Source organism: Acomys russatus, chromosome 13, assembly GCF_903995435.1.
Source record: "Acomys russatus chromosome 13, mAcoRus1.1, whole genome shotgun sequence".
In the NCBI taxonomy this organism is placed as follows: Eukaryota; Metazoa; Chordata; class Mammalia; order Rodentia; family Muridae; genus Acomys; species Acomys russatus.
The window spans coordinates 68,742,070-68,756,549 of NC_067149.1; the positions used below are offsets into that span (position 1 = coordinate 68,742,070).

A 14,480-nucleotide genomic window follows, 5' to 3' on the forward strand; every position below is an offset into this window, starting at 1 on the left:
AAAAGGCACATGTTCCTGGCAGGGAAAGGTGGCTCACAAGTAAATTCCCAGAGCCTGAGATGAGGACACAGGGTTGCCAAATAGCTCAAGGTCATTTTGTGCTGCACAGTGAGTTCCAGGCCAGCCTGGACTACAAAGTGAGGCTCTGTCTAATATACCATCATCAGGCCACAGAATGGGAGCCGTCTGGGCAGAACACCAGCACCAAAGCCAGGCGCCCACGGGGACCACAGAGCCCTTCCCAGGAGCTGCCCAAGCACCACGCTTCCTGCTCCCCGGTTCCGCTGCTACACTCTAGTTACAGTTATTTTCTTGTATCTTTGTCAAGTGCAGATTAGTTTGCTCTGCTACTGCCTCTCCTGCTCCTTGCTTTCCTGGGTCTCACGACTACCTTGGCACTCACCAAGGCTTGTGCTGAGCTGCACAGCTTCTGAGTACCCTCTAATGCTCCTCTCTAAGCCAGGGTGGGAATAAATTAGCTGAAAATGGATTTGATGCTGCCTAGCTTTTAGTGTCCACCTGACAGGGCCTACAGTCACCTGGGAAGAGGGACTCTCAACTGAGGAAGAACTGCCCAGGTCAGGTTGGCCCATGGGCATACCTTGGGGTGGGGGTGGGGGGTCTGGATGGTTGATTGAGATGAGAGAGCCCAGCCAACTGTGGGCAGCACCATTCCCTAGGCAGGTGCACTAGTCTGTACAAAGAAGCAGGCTGAGCGTGGGCTCCAGTGAGCCAGCAAGCAGCGCTCCTCCACAGCTGTTGCTTCAAGTTCCTGCCCTGGCTTCCCTCAGTGACTGACTGTGACCTGGAAGTGTAACCAAGCAAACCCTCCCTGCCCCTCCCCCATCCCCTACCCTCCCCTACCCTACCCTACCCCCAAGCTGCTTCTGGTCCTGCTGTTTGTCACAGCAACAGGAAGTAGAGTAGAACAGATACAAACATTACTCATTAAATGTGGAATGTGATATTTATTTTAGTTCCTCTGCTAGAGTTTAAGTATTTCGTTCATTTTTTTTTTTAACCCCAAGAACCTGTAAATTTCACTTTAGGTCACTTTGGAAACTACTGCATAATATTTGCCTTCAATGCAAGGAGTGAAAGCCAAGTGTGATTAGTCTCAACATGAGGCTGAGGCTGGAGGATCATCCCCAAGTTCAAGGCCAGTCTAGGATACAGAGTGAGAGCTATGTGAAAGAGGGAGAGAGAAAGGGAGGGAGGGGGAAGGAGGGAGGGGAAAGGAGGAGGAAGGAGGGAGTGAGTGGGAGGGAGGGAGAGGAGGAGAGAGGGAGAGAGGGAGGGAGGAGGGGGAGGGAGGGGGAGGGAGGGGGAGGGAGGGGAGGGAGAAGCGGTGGTGTGTTTGAAACAGTGACCATGCTGTCCAGTAGATCTGGGGATTGGCTTGCTCACGGGGGCTGTGTATGTCTTATTTCCATCATAGAATGGTTCCTTAAGTAAAAAGCTGTACCATGTACCATACTCCCTTGTTCCATTAATGAAAGCTTTCAGAAACATAAATATTCTCTTCCTTTGCCATGGGGTCTTGACACACATCTCTGGCTAACCTGGAACTTGTTTTAGAGACCTAGCTGGTTTCAAACTTACGGCTATCCTCCTGCCTCAGGCTGGTAAATAACTCTCTTAACTATGAGTCTCTTAATTTCAATGGCATTCAGAGAAAAAAACATGCACTAATCTCTGTGGCTCTGAGGTGTGCCTCTGCCTCCACCTGCCACGGCTCAGGCAGAGAGACGCGTGGCTTCCAGTCTGCTCAGCACTGATGAATTCGCAATGGAATTTTTTCTCTTTTCAACCCCTTGACTTATTTGTTTTGCTTTATAAAGGGTTCCATTGTGATATATTTCTTTCTAATTGGTCACAGCCACAAAGAGATAAGTGTTAACTCACAGAAGCCACGTTCTGTGTCACGCACATGCCATCAGTGTTGCCCATAACAGCACAACAGTGCAATGTGTCTTGTCTTTTTATCTAAATATTTAGTAAAAGCACAACCCACCCAAAAGCACACACCTCGATTTCCCAGAGTGCTTTAGAACTAGTAGCTGAAGTTGCTGACTGACGCAAGGTCGTCCGAAGGAAGATGTGCTGTTTTTTCTCGTAGTCATCACAGGTCAGAAACTTCTCCTGCTCTGCATGAAACAGTCTCACAACATCGCCCTGAGAAAGGAGAAGAAACACTGACCATCCAGCAGCCGCCAGGACCTGTAGACGAGATCCAGCCGACCTTTTCTGGCTCAGGCACTCTGGGCCGCAGGGCTAGCGACCATCCTTGACTGACTGTGCGCACGGCTCCGAGCACTGGGGGCCGGTGCTCGGGGGAGCACGGGATAGGTGGAGAGCTGTGTGGAGGGCTCACTTACCCCTTTTAACACATCCTCTCGATAGGAACTGAATTTCATGAATAAAGTGATTTTCCAGCTAGTGTTACAATTAACAGCATTCACCTATTAATGGGAAGAAAATGTTAAAAGACATAAGATAGTTGACTCTATCTGTACCTCAGACCACCACTTCACACAGGAAAAGAAGGGGGGAAAGCAACAGTGGACAATAAAGTATGTGTCTCCATAAAAAACATCTTTAGGGGGCTGGAGAGATGGCTCAGAGGTTAAGAGCACTGTCTGCTCTTCCAGAGGTCCTGAGTTCAATTCCCAGCAACCACATGGTGGCTCACAACCATCTAGAGTGAGATTTGACACCCTCTTGTGACATGCAGGTGTGCGTGCAGACAAAGCAGTGTATACATAATAAATAAGTATATAAATAAATCTTTAAAACAATCTTTAAAGAACCATTCAAAAACCAGCTAGTACCTACAGATGCCCTAGGGATGACCACCAGCGGTATGTGAAAGAATCAAGAAACTGCATGATCGCCCCCTCCCCTCCCTCCCTCCCTCCCTCCTTGTACCATCTGTCTCTCTGTTCTTCTCTCCCTCTCCTTTCTGTTTTCTTCCCTCTCTCCTCCTCCCTCCCTCCCTTCTTCCCTCGAGAGAAAATCAGCAACCGCCCTCCTTTCCCATCCTCTTTTCCCTGCTGGATTCACCTCTTTGCAGCCCGGGTTGTCCAGGAGCTCCACGTTGCTGGCATGCAGGGGCTGCCCAGCATTTACAGGCATCAGAACAACTTTATCCCCTACGACGATCTAGGAAGCAGAAACACACTCTGATGCTCTGTGAGGCTAAAATCTTCACAGCAAGCCTCACTAGTGACCTGCCTCCTGGTCCTGTCATTCTCTGCACAAGCTGCAGCTTGACTTCTCCCTCTGCTGCCCCGCCAAATCCTGTCCCTGAAGGTGGTCCCCCCTTTCCTCACTGGCCTCCAGATCAGCTGGAGCTCCTCGAAGGCCATAATTGGCTGTTTTCTTCCCCTAGGGCCTTGCTGCAGACACAGTGAAGGCAGCTGCAGGATGCTCTTGCACCTCCGCATCAGAACCTCAGCAGCTCAGCAGAGCACACAGCCCCTGCACTCCCTCCCCACTGCAAGTCTGGCAAGTCATTCATAAGCTCAGAATTATGAGGTATCCTGACAGCTTCTGGATTCAGAAAATGCAGGGCAGGGGATGACTTATAAAAACTTATGCTTTGTAGCCAGATGTGGTGGTACACACCTGTGATCCCAGCACTTGGGAAACAAAGGCAGGCGGATCCCTTTGAGTTTGAAGCCAGCCTGGTCTACAAAGTGAGTGCAGGACAGGCAGGGATAAACACAGAGAAATCCTGTCTTGAAAAACCAATAAATAAATAAATAAATATTTATGCTTTGTCTGGCCTGGAGCGTTTGTTCCTCCCTTATTTGAAGTGTCTAAAACCAGAACTGTGGGAGACGGTATTTCTTTTAAAATAAGAATTACCAGAGTTCCAGAGAAACATACTAAAAAATCTAAGTCTATGTGGACATTCATCCGTGCAATAATGGCAGTGCCTACTTTACCTGGAAACATCGTTACATCTAACTCAGTTTGAGGAAAATAAAGTTACTTTTCTTCGTGGCAATCACTGTGATTTTAGTGACTAGACAGAGGCTATTTAATTTCTTTAGAAGATGGTTACTGTGGCATCTACAGTCCCCACTGTGGGGCTTTCCTGCCCTGAAGCAAAAATCAACACCCTTTCACCCTTCCCTTTGTGTGTTTCACAGCAATTGAATGTCAGAACAATCACAGATTAGCCTGGTACAGAGGACCATTGCGACTTGGGAAGTCTCCATGGGTCTTAAACCAAAACACACGTTCACATTTTCAATGTCATGTGAGCCTAGCGGATCATGTTGGGGAGGGTGGTATATCTGGAGTTCTAAGGATGTCAGAGAAGCCTCAAGTTCACTGGAAGCACAGGAAGGCTGCCCTTGGGTTGGGGGGTGAGCGCCTGCTGTTTGCAGGACTGATGACTACCTGCTGTTTGCAGGACTAACCTCTAGTCCTTGTCAGACCTTCCCAACATGAATGCAGGCCAACATTCATACACAGAAAATAGAGACTCGTAAATCTCTGTTATACAGGACAGTTAAGAGGGGCTCAGGAGAAAACAAACGTGTATAAGAAATAGTCCATAATCTCAGGGAATTCACATTAATGGATATATTGCACTTATCCTCAGAAGAATGAGGCTCAGGTCTGAACTGCTGATGTGCTAGGCACTATGAAACCATCCACTTGATGCATAACTGGAGGGTGAGGGAGCTTTATTTTACATCTTACAGTCAGCCACCTCACCACTCTATAGTGTACATTAAAAAAAATAAATTGAAATTCCCAAAGCGCTTCTGTTGGGTCTATACAATGGCCATGCCACATTCAAGCTGGGATTTCAGATTTCACGAAAGATAATGCCACCTCAGCTGGCTGTGCCTGCTTTGAAGTGGCACCTGGGACAATGAAAAGGACATCACAGTGGCAATCAGAACACTAGCTCCGCCTCTGCTAGAAATGCCAGGCATATCACTTTGTAAAAATAGCAAAGTCTTCTTGCCAGATTGAGTCCCTTCCTGTGCACTAGAACGTTCTGCTGACTTTAAAAAACAAACAAACAAACAAACAAACAAACGAAAAAACAGTCCTAGTCCTTTGTACTTTACAATCTACTGCCAGTGTAAAGGACACTTGCCTACTTAGGTCAAGTTTACAAACAAAAAAGTAACTACTCAAACACAAACAGGCTTGTTGGGGGATGGTTTTGCGCACCGTGTGTTCAGATCCTGATTTCTGTACGCAGAGATCTGGTTTAGGCCAGACATTGGCACTGGCGTCATCACGTCAGCATCTCCTGACTAAGTGTTGTGGGAGAATTGTTCTCCATCACTGCTGCTTGGTTCATAAAGGGCTGAACAGCCTATATATAGCTGGGCAGGAGAGCTAAGGTGGGACTTCTGATCCCAGGAGGGGGTCCCAGGAGGGGGGCTCCCAGGAGGGGGGTCCCAGGAGGGGGCTCCCAGGAGGGGGGTCCCAGGAGGGGGTCCCAGGAGGGGGCCCCAGGAGGCGGTCCCAGGACGAGGTCGCCCCAAGGGAATCCCCATGAGGACACAGATGGAATGGGAGCAGCGACTGGGAAGCAGGCCAGGCCAGCATAGCCAGGTAAGAACAGATGAGTATCTGCCCAGCTTGAAGCTTATTAATATATATAACAGGTTTCCGTGTCATCATGTGGGAGCTAGACCTGGCATATGAAAGCCCTAACTCTACAGAGGACATGTAGCAATGTGATACTGATGTTCTCTGCTCACGGGTGTCCTCAGTGATGCTTCTAGTGACTCAGAAGCAACCAAGGACTTTGTAGACAGTGCCGGGCCTGAGTCCGTTTTCCCCAAACCATGTATCCTACCCAGGGTGCCCTCGTGCACTTAGTGCAGGAAACAGCTCGCACTCCGGGCACCCTTCTCCACTTGAGCCTGAAGGGTTGCTTGCTGATACAGACGGCCTATGTCACCACTTCACTCACTGCCAAGTAGCAAACTGTAAGTCTAAAAGTCCTCCAAACATTGGAATTTCTTCTCATTTAATACACTTCTGCAGAAACTCAGTCATGATTAAAACACTCACAGACAGTATTTGCAACTGCCTTCGCCAAACTACGGTAGCTTGATGTTTCAAGACGCTGCCTATTCCTAGCAAAGAACCCAAGAGTTGCCATATAAGCCCGTCTGTGGTGGGTACAAGGCTGTGGGCATGCCAGCCTTCCTCAGCAACCTTCATCACGCACAAAGCTACACACAAGTGGACAAACAGTGACTGCGTCAGCAGGAAACAAGGTGGGCTACACGGACTGCATCCAGATGAGAACACAATGCATTGTGGGTGGCCACAAAGACAGGGGCTTGAGTGAAAGGCTTTTGTTTTGTTACAATTTTCTACTGCAACTAATTGTTTAAAGTAGTTGGTTACATTCAACTCTCTGCTGATACTATGAAGCGACCTGTGGAAGGGAGAGGAGAGGGAGGAGGAGCAGGCCGAGGGGCTAACCTAAAGTCAGAGGCTCACTCCATCACGCCATCACAGCCTCTCATAGCTTCAGTTTAGGATTCATTTGGTTTGCTGTGTAGTTGTCACGGGCCGCCTATGCATGGCAACGTGGGGGCTGCAGGGTTGGGACAGCGTTTATACGTTAAGAGCTGCGAGAGGAGGGTAGCTCACAAACCGAGTTAGCCCCTGAGTAAGAGAGAGTTGATTGTAATTAACTACACGTCCAGCTTAAAGATGAGCCATGCTCTCTGTACACGTCACTTAAGGTCAGCGGTGCTTGGGGGGAGGGGAGCACCGGTTTCCCAAGGAATCCAATACACCCCTGCATGCCATGCATATCAAGGCTTACCTAAGGAGGACACCACCAGAAAACGTTCTAACCCAATTAAATCATGGCGCTCATGTCCTGTGGAATTGAATTTGCACTTTAAAAGAGGAGATTCTCTAGAGAAAGAAGACGTTTCAAACACACTCAAGATGAAACTGAAGTGTTGATCTCGAAAACTCTGACGGGAGAAGTGCATTTTCACCTCAGTCAGAATTCATGCTCATGGTCTCACGTGGGAGGTGTTGATCCCTGGCATGTGTAAGGAGTTCTGTTTAAAGGGCATCTTCCAAGTGCTGGGGACTCTGTTAGCCAGCTGTGGTGGCACACACCTGTGACCCCAGCAGTATGTAAGCTAGAGCTGAGGCAGGAGGACCAATGCAAGGCAGAGACCAGCCTAACTAAGCTACATAACAAGTGCTATGTCACGTATACAGTGAGATCCCATCAGTAAATAAATAAGATGAAACTATTGTTCCTATGGAATTATTTCCCTTTTCCTCTCTTCTACAAAATAGCAGAAAAGATCTAAAGCAATGATTCTCAACCTGCCATGACCCCTTTGAAAGCACTGGAAGTCACAGGTAAACTTATGCTTACGATTCGTAACAGTAGCAAAATTACAGTATGAAGTAACAATGAAAATAATTTTATAGTTGGGGCCACCACAGCATGAGGAACTGTATTAAAGGATGGCTGCGTTAGGAAGGCTGAGAACTACTGATGTAGGCAATCACATCACAGCCTCTTGCACAACCCACTTTGTAGTCATCAACAGTGAAAGGATGCCTGCCACAGCCCTCCAATGCGGCACACCCGTGAGCCCTCCAATGCTGCACACCCGTGAGCCCTCCAACGCTGCGCACCCATGGAGCCCTCCAATGCTGCACACCCGAGGCAGCACAGCTAAGAAGCAGGCCCTGAAGACACTGAATGGAGCACTGTCACAACTCTCAGTGGTCCTCTGTTTGTTCAAAAGGCCAGGCGCCATCGCAGCCTCTTCCTTACAGACAAACTCAGTCCTGACTAGGCAGTCCTGCCTAGCCTCTCTGGAAAGGCTTCACACACCCTGGCTGGAGATGACTCTCACTTCAGCTGAACCGGCCTGTGTTTGTTTGTTTTGGTGTACATTGTAAATGAATGCATTCAGCCTAGCAAAAACCTTGAACCCAAGATGTGTGAGAAAGTACAATGGCACGTATGTAAAAAAAAAAAAAAAATGCCACAATGTAACCCGTTATGGCTGAAGACTGTATTCCCCCTCTGTAGGGACTTCGCGTGCTCCAGGAGCATCGCTCGCTGTTGCTTCCCTCTGGCCTCCGCACGCACGCATGCACGCACGCACCCGCACACACGCACATTATCACCCTCGCTTCTCAGCTTCCAGAAGGGATGGATGTAGAACCAGGAGCCCTCGTTTCCGGCGGCATCCAGCGACACGCGCATGGCGTTCTTCTCCAGGAGGGCAGGCAGCCTCTTGTTGACAGTCAGATACTTGTTGCTTTTTATATGCAGTAGCTGCAGAAGAAAGACGCAAATTAGTGCCTGGATCCTTGGTCTCCTCGCTTAGGTGCCTCCACAAATCCACACACCGCAGCTGAAGGGGGGAATAAACTCGAGACTTGTTTTAAGACTCAGCAGCCACCCACTTTCCGAGCTGCTCCTTACCCCCCCACACATCCCCACTCCTACCCCGCACCCCGAGTCTGCTCCCACTGTGATGATGTCAACTGTGTGAGAAAGATGACCCAGGGCACTGGAGACATCTTCAGCCACTGACAAATAACAGATGGAAACCCAGCTTCCCAAAATGACTTGGAGGGATCCCAACGATCCTGACCATTGACAACACATGTACAGCCACAGAGGCAAAATCTGCTAAAGAAAACCGGGGAGAATGTCTGCTGCTGCTGCTCTGCGTGCCTAAGCACCTCCACCTCGGCCGCAGACAGCACTGACTCCCTCCCACCTCTCAGATGTGTACAGAAGGACCAGCCCTCAGCGCCCCTTTCTCCATGGATGCTGCGGACAGAATCTTCCCCGATAGAACCTTACTGAGTAGAAGCACAAAGATAAAATGCACCTGCCATCTATTTTCAAAATCATTCAAAAAAAGAGCTGTCATTTTAGTACCCACAAGATGAGGCAGAAGTCATTTCAGAGTGAAACGGCAAATCTTTAACTGAGGGGGAAAATAATTGCAAAACTCAAAGCCCTACCCTTGGTTCTTTTTTTGTTTGTTTGCTTCTGGTTTTTCGAGACAGGGTTTCTCTGTGTAGCCCTGGCTGTCCTGGACTCCCTTTGTAGACCAGGCTGGCCTCGAACTCACAGAGATCCGTCGGCCTCTGCCCCCCGAGTGCTGGGATTACAGATGTGCGCCACCGCGCCCGGCTTCCCTTGCACCAGTAGAGGCTTGGAAAGCCTTAGGTCTGAGAGACGGCGCCACCATCAAGTGCTGCCTTTCCAAGCATGAGGCCCTGAGTTCAGTGCCCCTATTTAGAAAGTCAAAATTGAAATCCGACAATACGACACACATGCCATCCCAGCACTGCAGAGGCCAACTTCTAGCTCCCCGACAGCCAGCCTACCTGAAGCCACAAGCTCCGGGCCCGTGAGATGCCTTGTCCCCCAAAACAAGAGGGTACAGGCTCCTAAGGAACAGCACCCGGGATGAGGTTGACACCAGGCTTACACTCACTCACACAGCCTTGAGAGACTGCATATGGATTTCCGGTCCACCACAAAGCTCAGAGTTCACCTTTAGCTGAGAAGACAGGCGTGGGCAGTTGAAATACTTGAGGAGCTTAAGTGAGTCTCCAAAACTCTGTGAGGAGACACTCTCTGGAAGGCTACGTGGAGGTGTGCAGTTGCACCGTGCCAGAAGTCACTCCTTCCATCACTAGATGAGGCCACACATTGGAGAGCCTGAGGCACATCCTGCCCGGTGGGGCCAGCGTTGCCAGGCCCTCTGGCACACTGTCATTGGTCAGTGACAAAATATCAGGAGATGTTATTCTCTAGGCAGCCCTATAAAGGCCCCCACTGTGGTGCTCAGTGTGAGGAAGCTGCCAGGCCCTGTTTACCACTCACTGTAAACGGTGCCCTCTTTATGCACTCAAGAGAAACGCGTTCCTGGTATCATTCAGGGAATGGCTGTGTTTCCTGTACACCTCCGCTGTCGGGGAGTGGGTAGGGTGGTTCCTGGTGGCCTAGCAGCAGCAGAAATGCTCCGGGCTGGGGGTTTAACAAAGCTTTCCAAACAAGCCTCACCTTTGACCTCACCAACCACCCATCTGCCTCCTCAGTGACCAGGGCTTTATCTCCCAGGGTGCTGTGTTTCTTGGAAAAGGACTCACCTTCTTCTTGGAAGAATGAGGGGAACTTATTAACACACACACACACACACACACACACAGGCACACGCCAAAAAATAATTAAAAATTCCGAAGCAAGGGAAAGGAACGCAGCCAAGATCAATCAGGGTTTTGCACATTAACCATGAAGAGTGAGAGCCAAGGTAAGACTTCCTGCTGAAGGTACAATTGGAAAACTTTCCCCTCTACCAAGGGAAAAGATACGTCCCCAACATCCAGCACCAGCCCGGTCATCTGAGCAGCTGTTTCCTATGGACCTTAGAAATCCTTGTGCACCGTGTGGTAACGTAGGCACCCAGCCAGCACCCACTTCTCTGTGTTCCTGAGTGGGTCTCCCACAATCTGGGCTTGCAGGCCCGGAGCGAGGTGTTTCGATACGTACATGGTGAGGTGGGTGCTCCCTGAAAAAGCCCCCAGAGAGCAGACACAGTACCCCAAGTGTTGGCACACGTCCATCCAACGCTTCCCTCTCCGGGGACAAAATGGAGCGGCTTACCTGTATGACGTTGCTGTACTTCACGATTTCCCCTAGAAGCTTCCTGTTCTCCGATTCATTCTGCCGCTGCTCCAGGTCGGCGGCGTGCTGCAAGAGGATGGCCAGGGGCTCAGCGTGGGGCTGGGGGCTCAGCGTGGGGCCGGGGGCTCAGCGTGGGGCCGGGGGCTCAGCGTGGGGGGCTCAGCGTGGGGCCGGGGGCTCAGCATGGGGGGGGTCAGCGTGGGGCCGGGGGCTCAGTGTAGGGCCGGGGGCTCAGAGTGGGGCCAGGGGCTCAGAGTGGGGTCGGGATCTCAGTGTGGGGCCGGGGGCTCAGTGTGGGGCCGGGGGCTCAGTGTGGGGGGCTCAGTGTGGGGCCCAGGGCTCAGTATGGGGCCAGGGGCTCAGCCTGTAGCCAGGGGCTCAGCGTGGGGCCGGTGCCTCAGTTTGGGGCCACAGCAGCCAGGAGACATGGCTTACAAGCTGCTCTCAGTAACAAGGGCAAATCAGACTGGCTGCCTTGCTGGGGAGCGGGAGGTGGTGAGGGGACGAGGGTGAAATGACTATAATCCAAGGTGCCAACGTTGCGATGAGAGGGGGTGTGGAGACAGGGTTTCTCTGTGTAGCCCTGGCTGTCCTAAAACTCGCTTTGTAGACCAAGCTGTCCTTGAACTCAGAGATCCACCTGCCTCTGCCTCCCTAGTGCTGGGATTAAACACATCAGCCACAACGCCCAGCAAGGAAGTTTCCTGTTACCGAGGGCACCTGGATCCCTATACCCAAAATTTGGCAACTTTGCCATCTATGCCGAATACAGCCAAATCTATCTTGGGTGGTCTCTTTCTATCTGAAAGTTTCAGTTAAACAAAAGGCTCTGTGGAATTAGGAACTATTCTACTATGTAACATGACGCTATCAGAAAAGTGGCTGAATTGAGGCCTCAAAGTATAGCTTTGAATTCCAAGAGTACCTGGCATTTAAGTGATGCAGAACTGAGCTGGGAGTGGTGGTGCATACCTTTAATCTCAGCACTCAGGAGGCAGAGGCAGGCAGGTCTCTGTGAGTTCGAGGCCATCCTGGACTACAAAGTGATGAGTCCAGGCCAGCCAAGGCTACACAGAGAAACCCTACCTTAAAAAAAAAAAAAAAAAAAAAAAAGCCAACAAAAGAGGTGATATAATACCATCAAATTCATACTCAGCCAAAACAAACAAACAAACAAACAAAAATTGTCCTTTGTTTCCACCATTGTTGGGGGGGGGGTACTATATGGAATAAAATACAATTAGCCTTAATAGGTGATTTTTAATTTGTTTTCAGTTTCATGAAAAGCTTAGAATTAGACCAGCACACCTTAAAATAACAGTGGGGTGTGCTACCCACAAGCCAGGAAATGAGTTGGCACTCCCCAGAACTGCACTGTGCCTTTCCTCCATCTGCGATCTCTGCCCTCAGGTCGCTCCTGGCCTGGGAAAGAAGGCGGCAGCCTCACCTGCAGCTTCTTCAGCAGCGCAGCCTCCGTGTGGTTGCCTTGCTTTGCCTGCTTGGCTTTCCAGTACTGCTTCTGGGCGGAGTACCGACTCATAGGGCACACCTTGAAAAGGCAGTCTGGGAAAACAATAGAGAGAGGCGGTGACTACCGATTCCCAGCACCACCTGCAGACCCTTCGTAAGCCCAGTTTGGATTATTGGTATCGCTTAGCCTTTGGGAGGCCATGAAGAGGCCATGAAGAAGCCATGTCAGTCATCCTCTGAACAATTCTTTTTTTAATATTTATTTATTTATTATGTATACAATGTTTTGCCTGCATGTACACCTGCTCGCCTGAAGAGGGCACCAGATCTCATTATAGATAGTTATGAGCCACCATGTGGTTGCTGGGAATTGAACTCAGGACCTTTGGAAGAGCAGACAGTGCTCTTAACCACTGAGCCATCTCTCCAGCCCCTCTGAACAATTCTTAATTCACTTTATAGCTTCCTTTTCAAATATCTATTTGGATTTCATTAAAATAGAGCCTTCTTCATTAGCATTCTAGCTAGATAAATTCATGCCAGATGAAAGCAATGCGGTGGCAGCACATGGCAATTCTTATTTTAGTTAGCTTTGAATGTTAGAGACAGGGTCCCGTGTAGCTCAGGCTGACCCCTGACTTCCTGCTCCTTCTCTGCTTTGTCTTGGCAGCACTAGGACTGAGGCCTGGCCACCATGCCCAGCTTGCTGGGTTCTGATGTGGGAAACTGAACAGAACAAAGCTGGGTACAGTCATCCACACCCTGAGTCCACACTCTGAGGACGAGGCAGGCAGGCTGTGAGTTCAAGGCCACACTGGGCTTCTGTCTCTTCTTATCCATGGCCAGTATATTGGTCACAAGAAATAACAAGCACTGGACCATTGCAGCCATCCAGCCCCCCAGGCTCCAAATACCCAGGGTCAACACGGAGTGGAAATCTGAGAGGCAGTGTAATAAGAGGGGGGAAAAAATCAAACAAAACAAAGGCCAAAACTGCAGTCTTGGGACAAACACCTAAATATGTGGAGATGGCATTCACAGGTGACCACAGTAGAGACATGGCACAAGCAGACGAGCAAGGTGGTAATTCTCTGCTAATGGGAATAGTGTGGCCGAGCACGTTGCCAAGGCCAGTGGGATCAAAGGATCACGAGGTGATGTTAATATAAAATAGAGACCAGCTCCCAAGGCTACAATTCGCTAAACGCCCTTCCAGCTACAGTGGCAGAACACTCTTGTTAGGGAGACGACAGGGCCAGCTGCATGCCCCTCAGGCCCTTCCTCTGCATACAGCCCAGGATCCCAGTCCTCAGAAGGCTTGGCTTCCCACCTCACCAGTCAAGATAGTCCCCCACAGACAAGTGTGGAGACAAATCTCCCAGGCCACCTCCCAGGTCATCTTCCAGGTCATCTCCCAGGCCATCTCCCAGGTCACCTCCCAGGCCATCTCCCAGGCCATCTCCCGGGTCACCTCCCGGGTCACCTCCCAGGTCACCTCCCAGGCCACCTCCCAGGTCATCTCCCGGGCCATCTCCCAGGTTATCTCCCAGACCATCTCCCAGGTCACCTCCCAGGCCATCTCCCAGGCCATCTCCCGGGTCACCTCCCGGGTCACCTCCCGGGTCACCTCCCAGGCCACCTCCCGGGTCATCTCCCAGGCCATCTCCCAGGTTATCTCCCAGGCCATCTCCCAGGTCATCTCCCAGGCCATCTCCCAGGTTATCTCCCAGATCATCTCCCAGGCCATCTCCCAGGTCATCTCCCAGGCCATCTCCCAGGTTATCTCCCAGGCCATCTCCCAGGTCACCTCCCAGGCCATCTCCCAGGCCATCTCCCAGGTCATCTCCCAGGCCACCTCCCAGACCACCTCCCAGGCCATCTCCCAGGCCATCTCCCAGGTCATCTCCCAGGTCATCTCCCAGGTCATCTCCCAGGTCATCTCCCAGGCCATCTCCCAGGTCATCTCCCAGGCCACCTCCCAGGTCATCTCCCAGGCCATCTCCCAGGTCATCTCCCAGGTCATCTCCCAGGTCATCTCCCAGGTCATCTCCCAGGCCACCTCCCAGACCACCTCCCAGGCCATCTCCCAGGCCATCTCCCAGGTCATCTCCCAGGCCATCTCCCAGGTCATCTCCCAGGTCATCTCCCAGGCCATCTCCCAGGCCATCTCCCAGGTCACCTCCCAGGTCATCTCCCAGGCCATCTCCCAGGTCATCTCCCAGGTCATCTCCCAGGCCATCTCCCAGGCCATCTCCCAGGTCATCTCCCAGGCCATCTCCCAGGTCATCTCCCAGGTCATCTCCCAGGTCATCTCCCAGGT

At 50.8% G+C, this 14,480-nt stretch overlaps 1 protein-coding gene across 1 annotated transcript in view; it reads right to left on the reverse strand.

The window, feature by feature from the left end:
- Window positions 1–14,480, reverse strand: part of LOC127197747 (inositol 1,4,5-trisphosphate receptor type 2) — a 134,295-nt gene that overhangs the window by 47,768 nt on the left and 72,047 nt on the right. The window contains exons 3-8 of the mRNA XM_051155693.1: window positions 12,066–12,253; window positions 10,670–10,756; window positions 8,159–8,344; window positions 3,064–3,162; window positions 2,379–2,462; window positions 2,029–2,175 (exon numbers count right to left, since the gene is read on the reverse strand). Coding sequence (XP_051011650.1) covers window positions 2,029–2,175; window positions 2,379–2,462; window positions 3,064–3,162; window positions 8,159–8,344; window positions 10,670–10,756; window positions 12,066–12,253 — 791 coding nt within the window. The remainder of the gene's footprint in view (window positions 1–2,028; window positions 2,176–2,378; window positions 2,463–3,063; window positions 3,163–8,158; window positions 8,345–10,669; window positions 10,757–12,065; window positions 12,254–14,480) is intronic.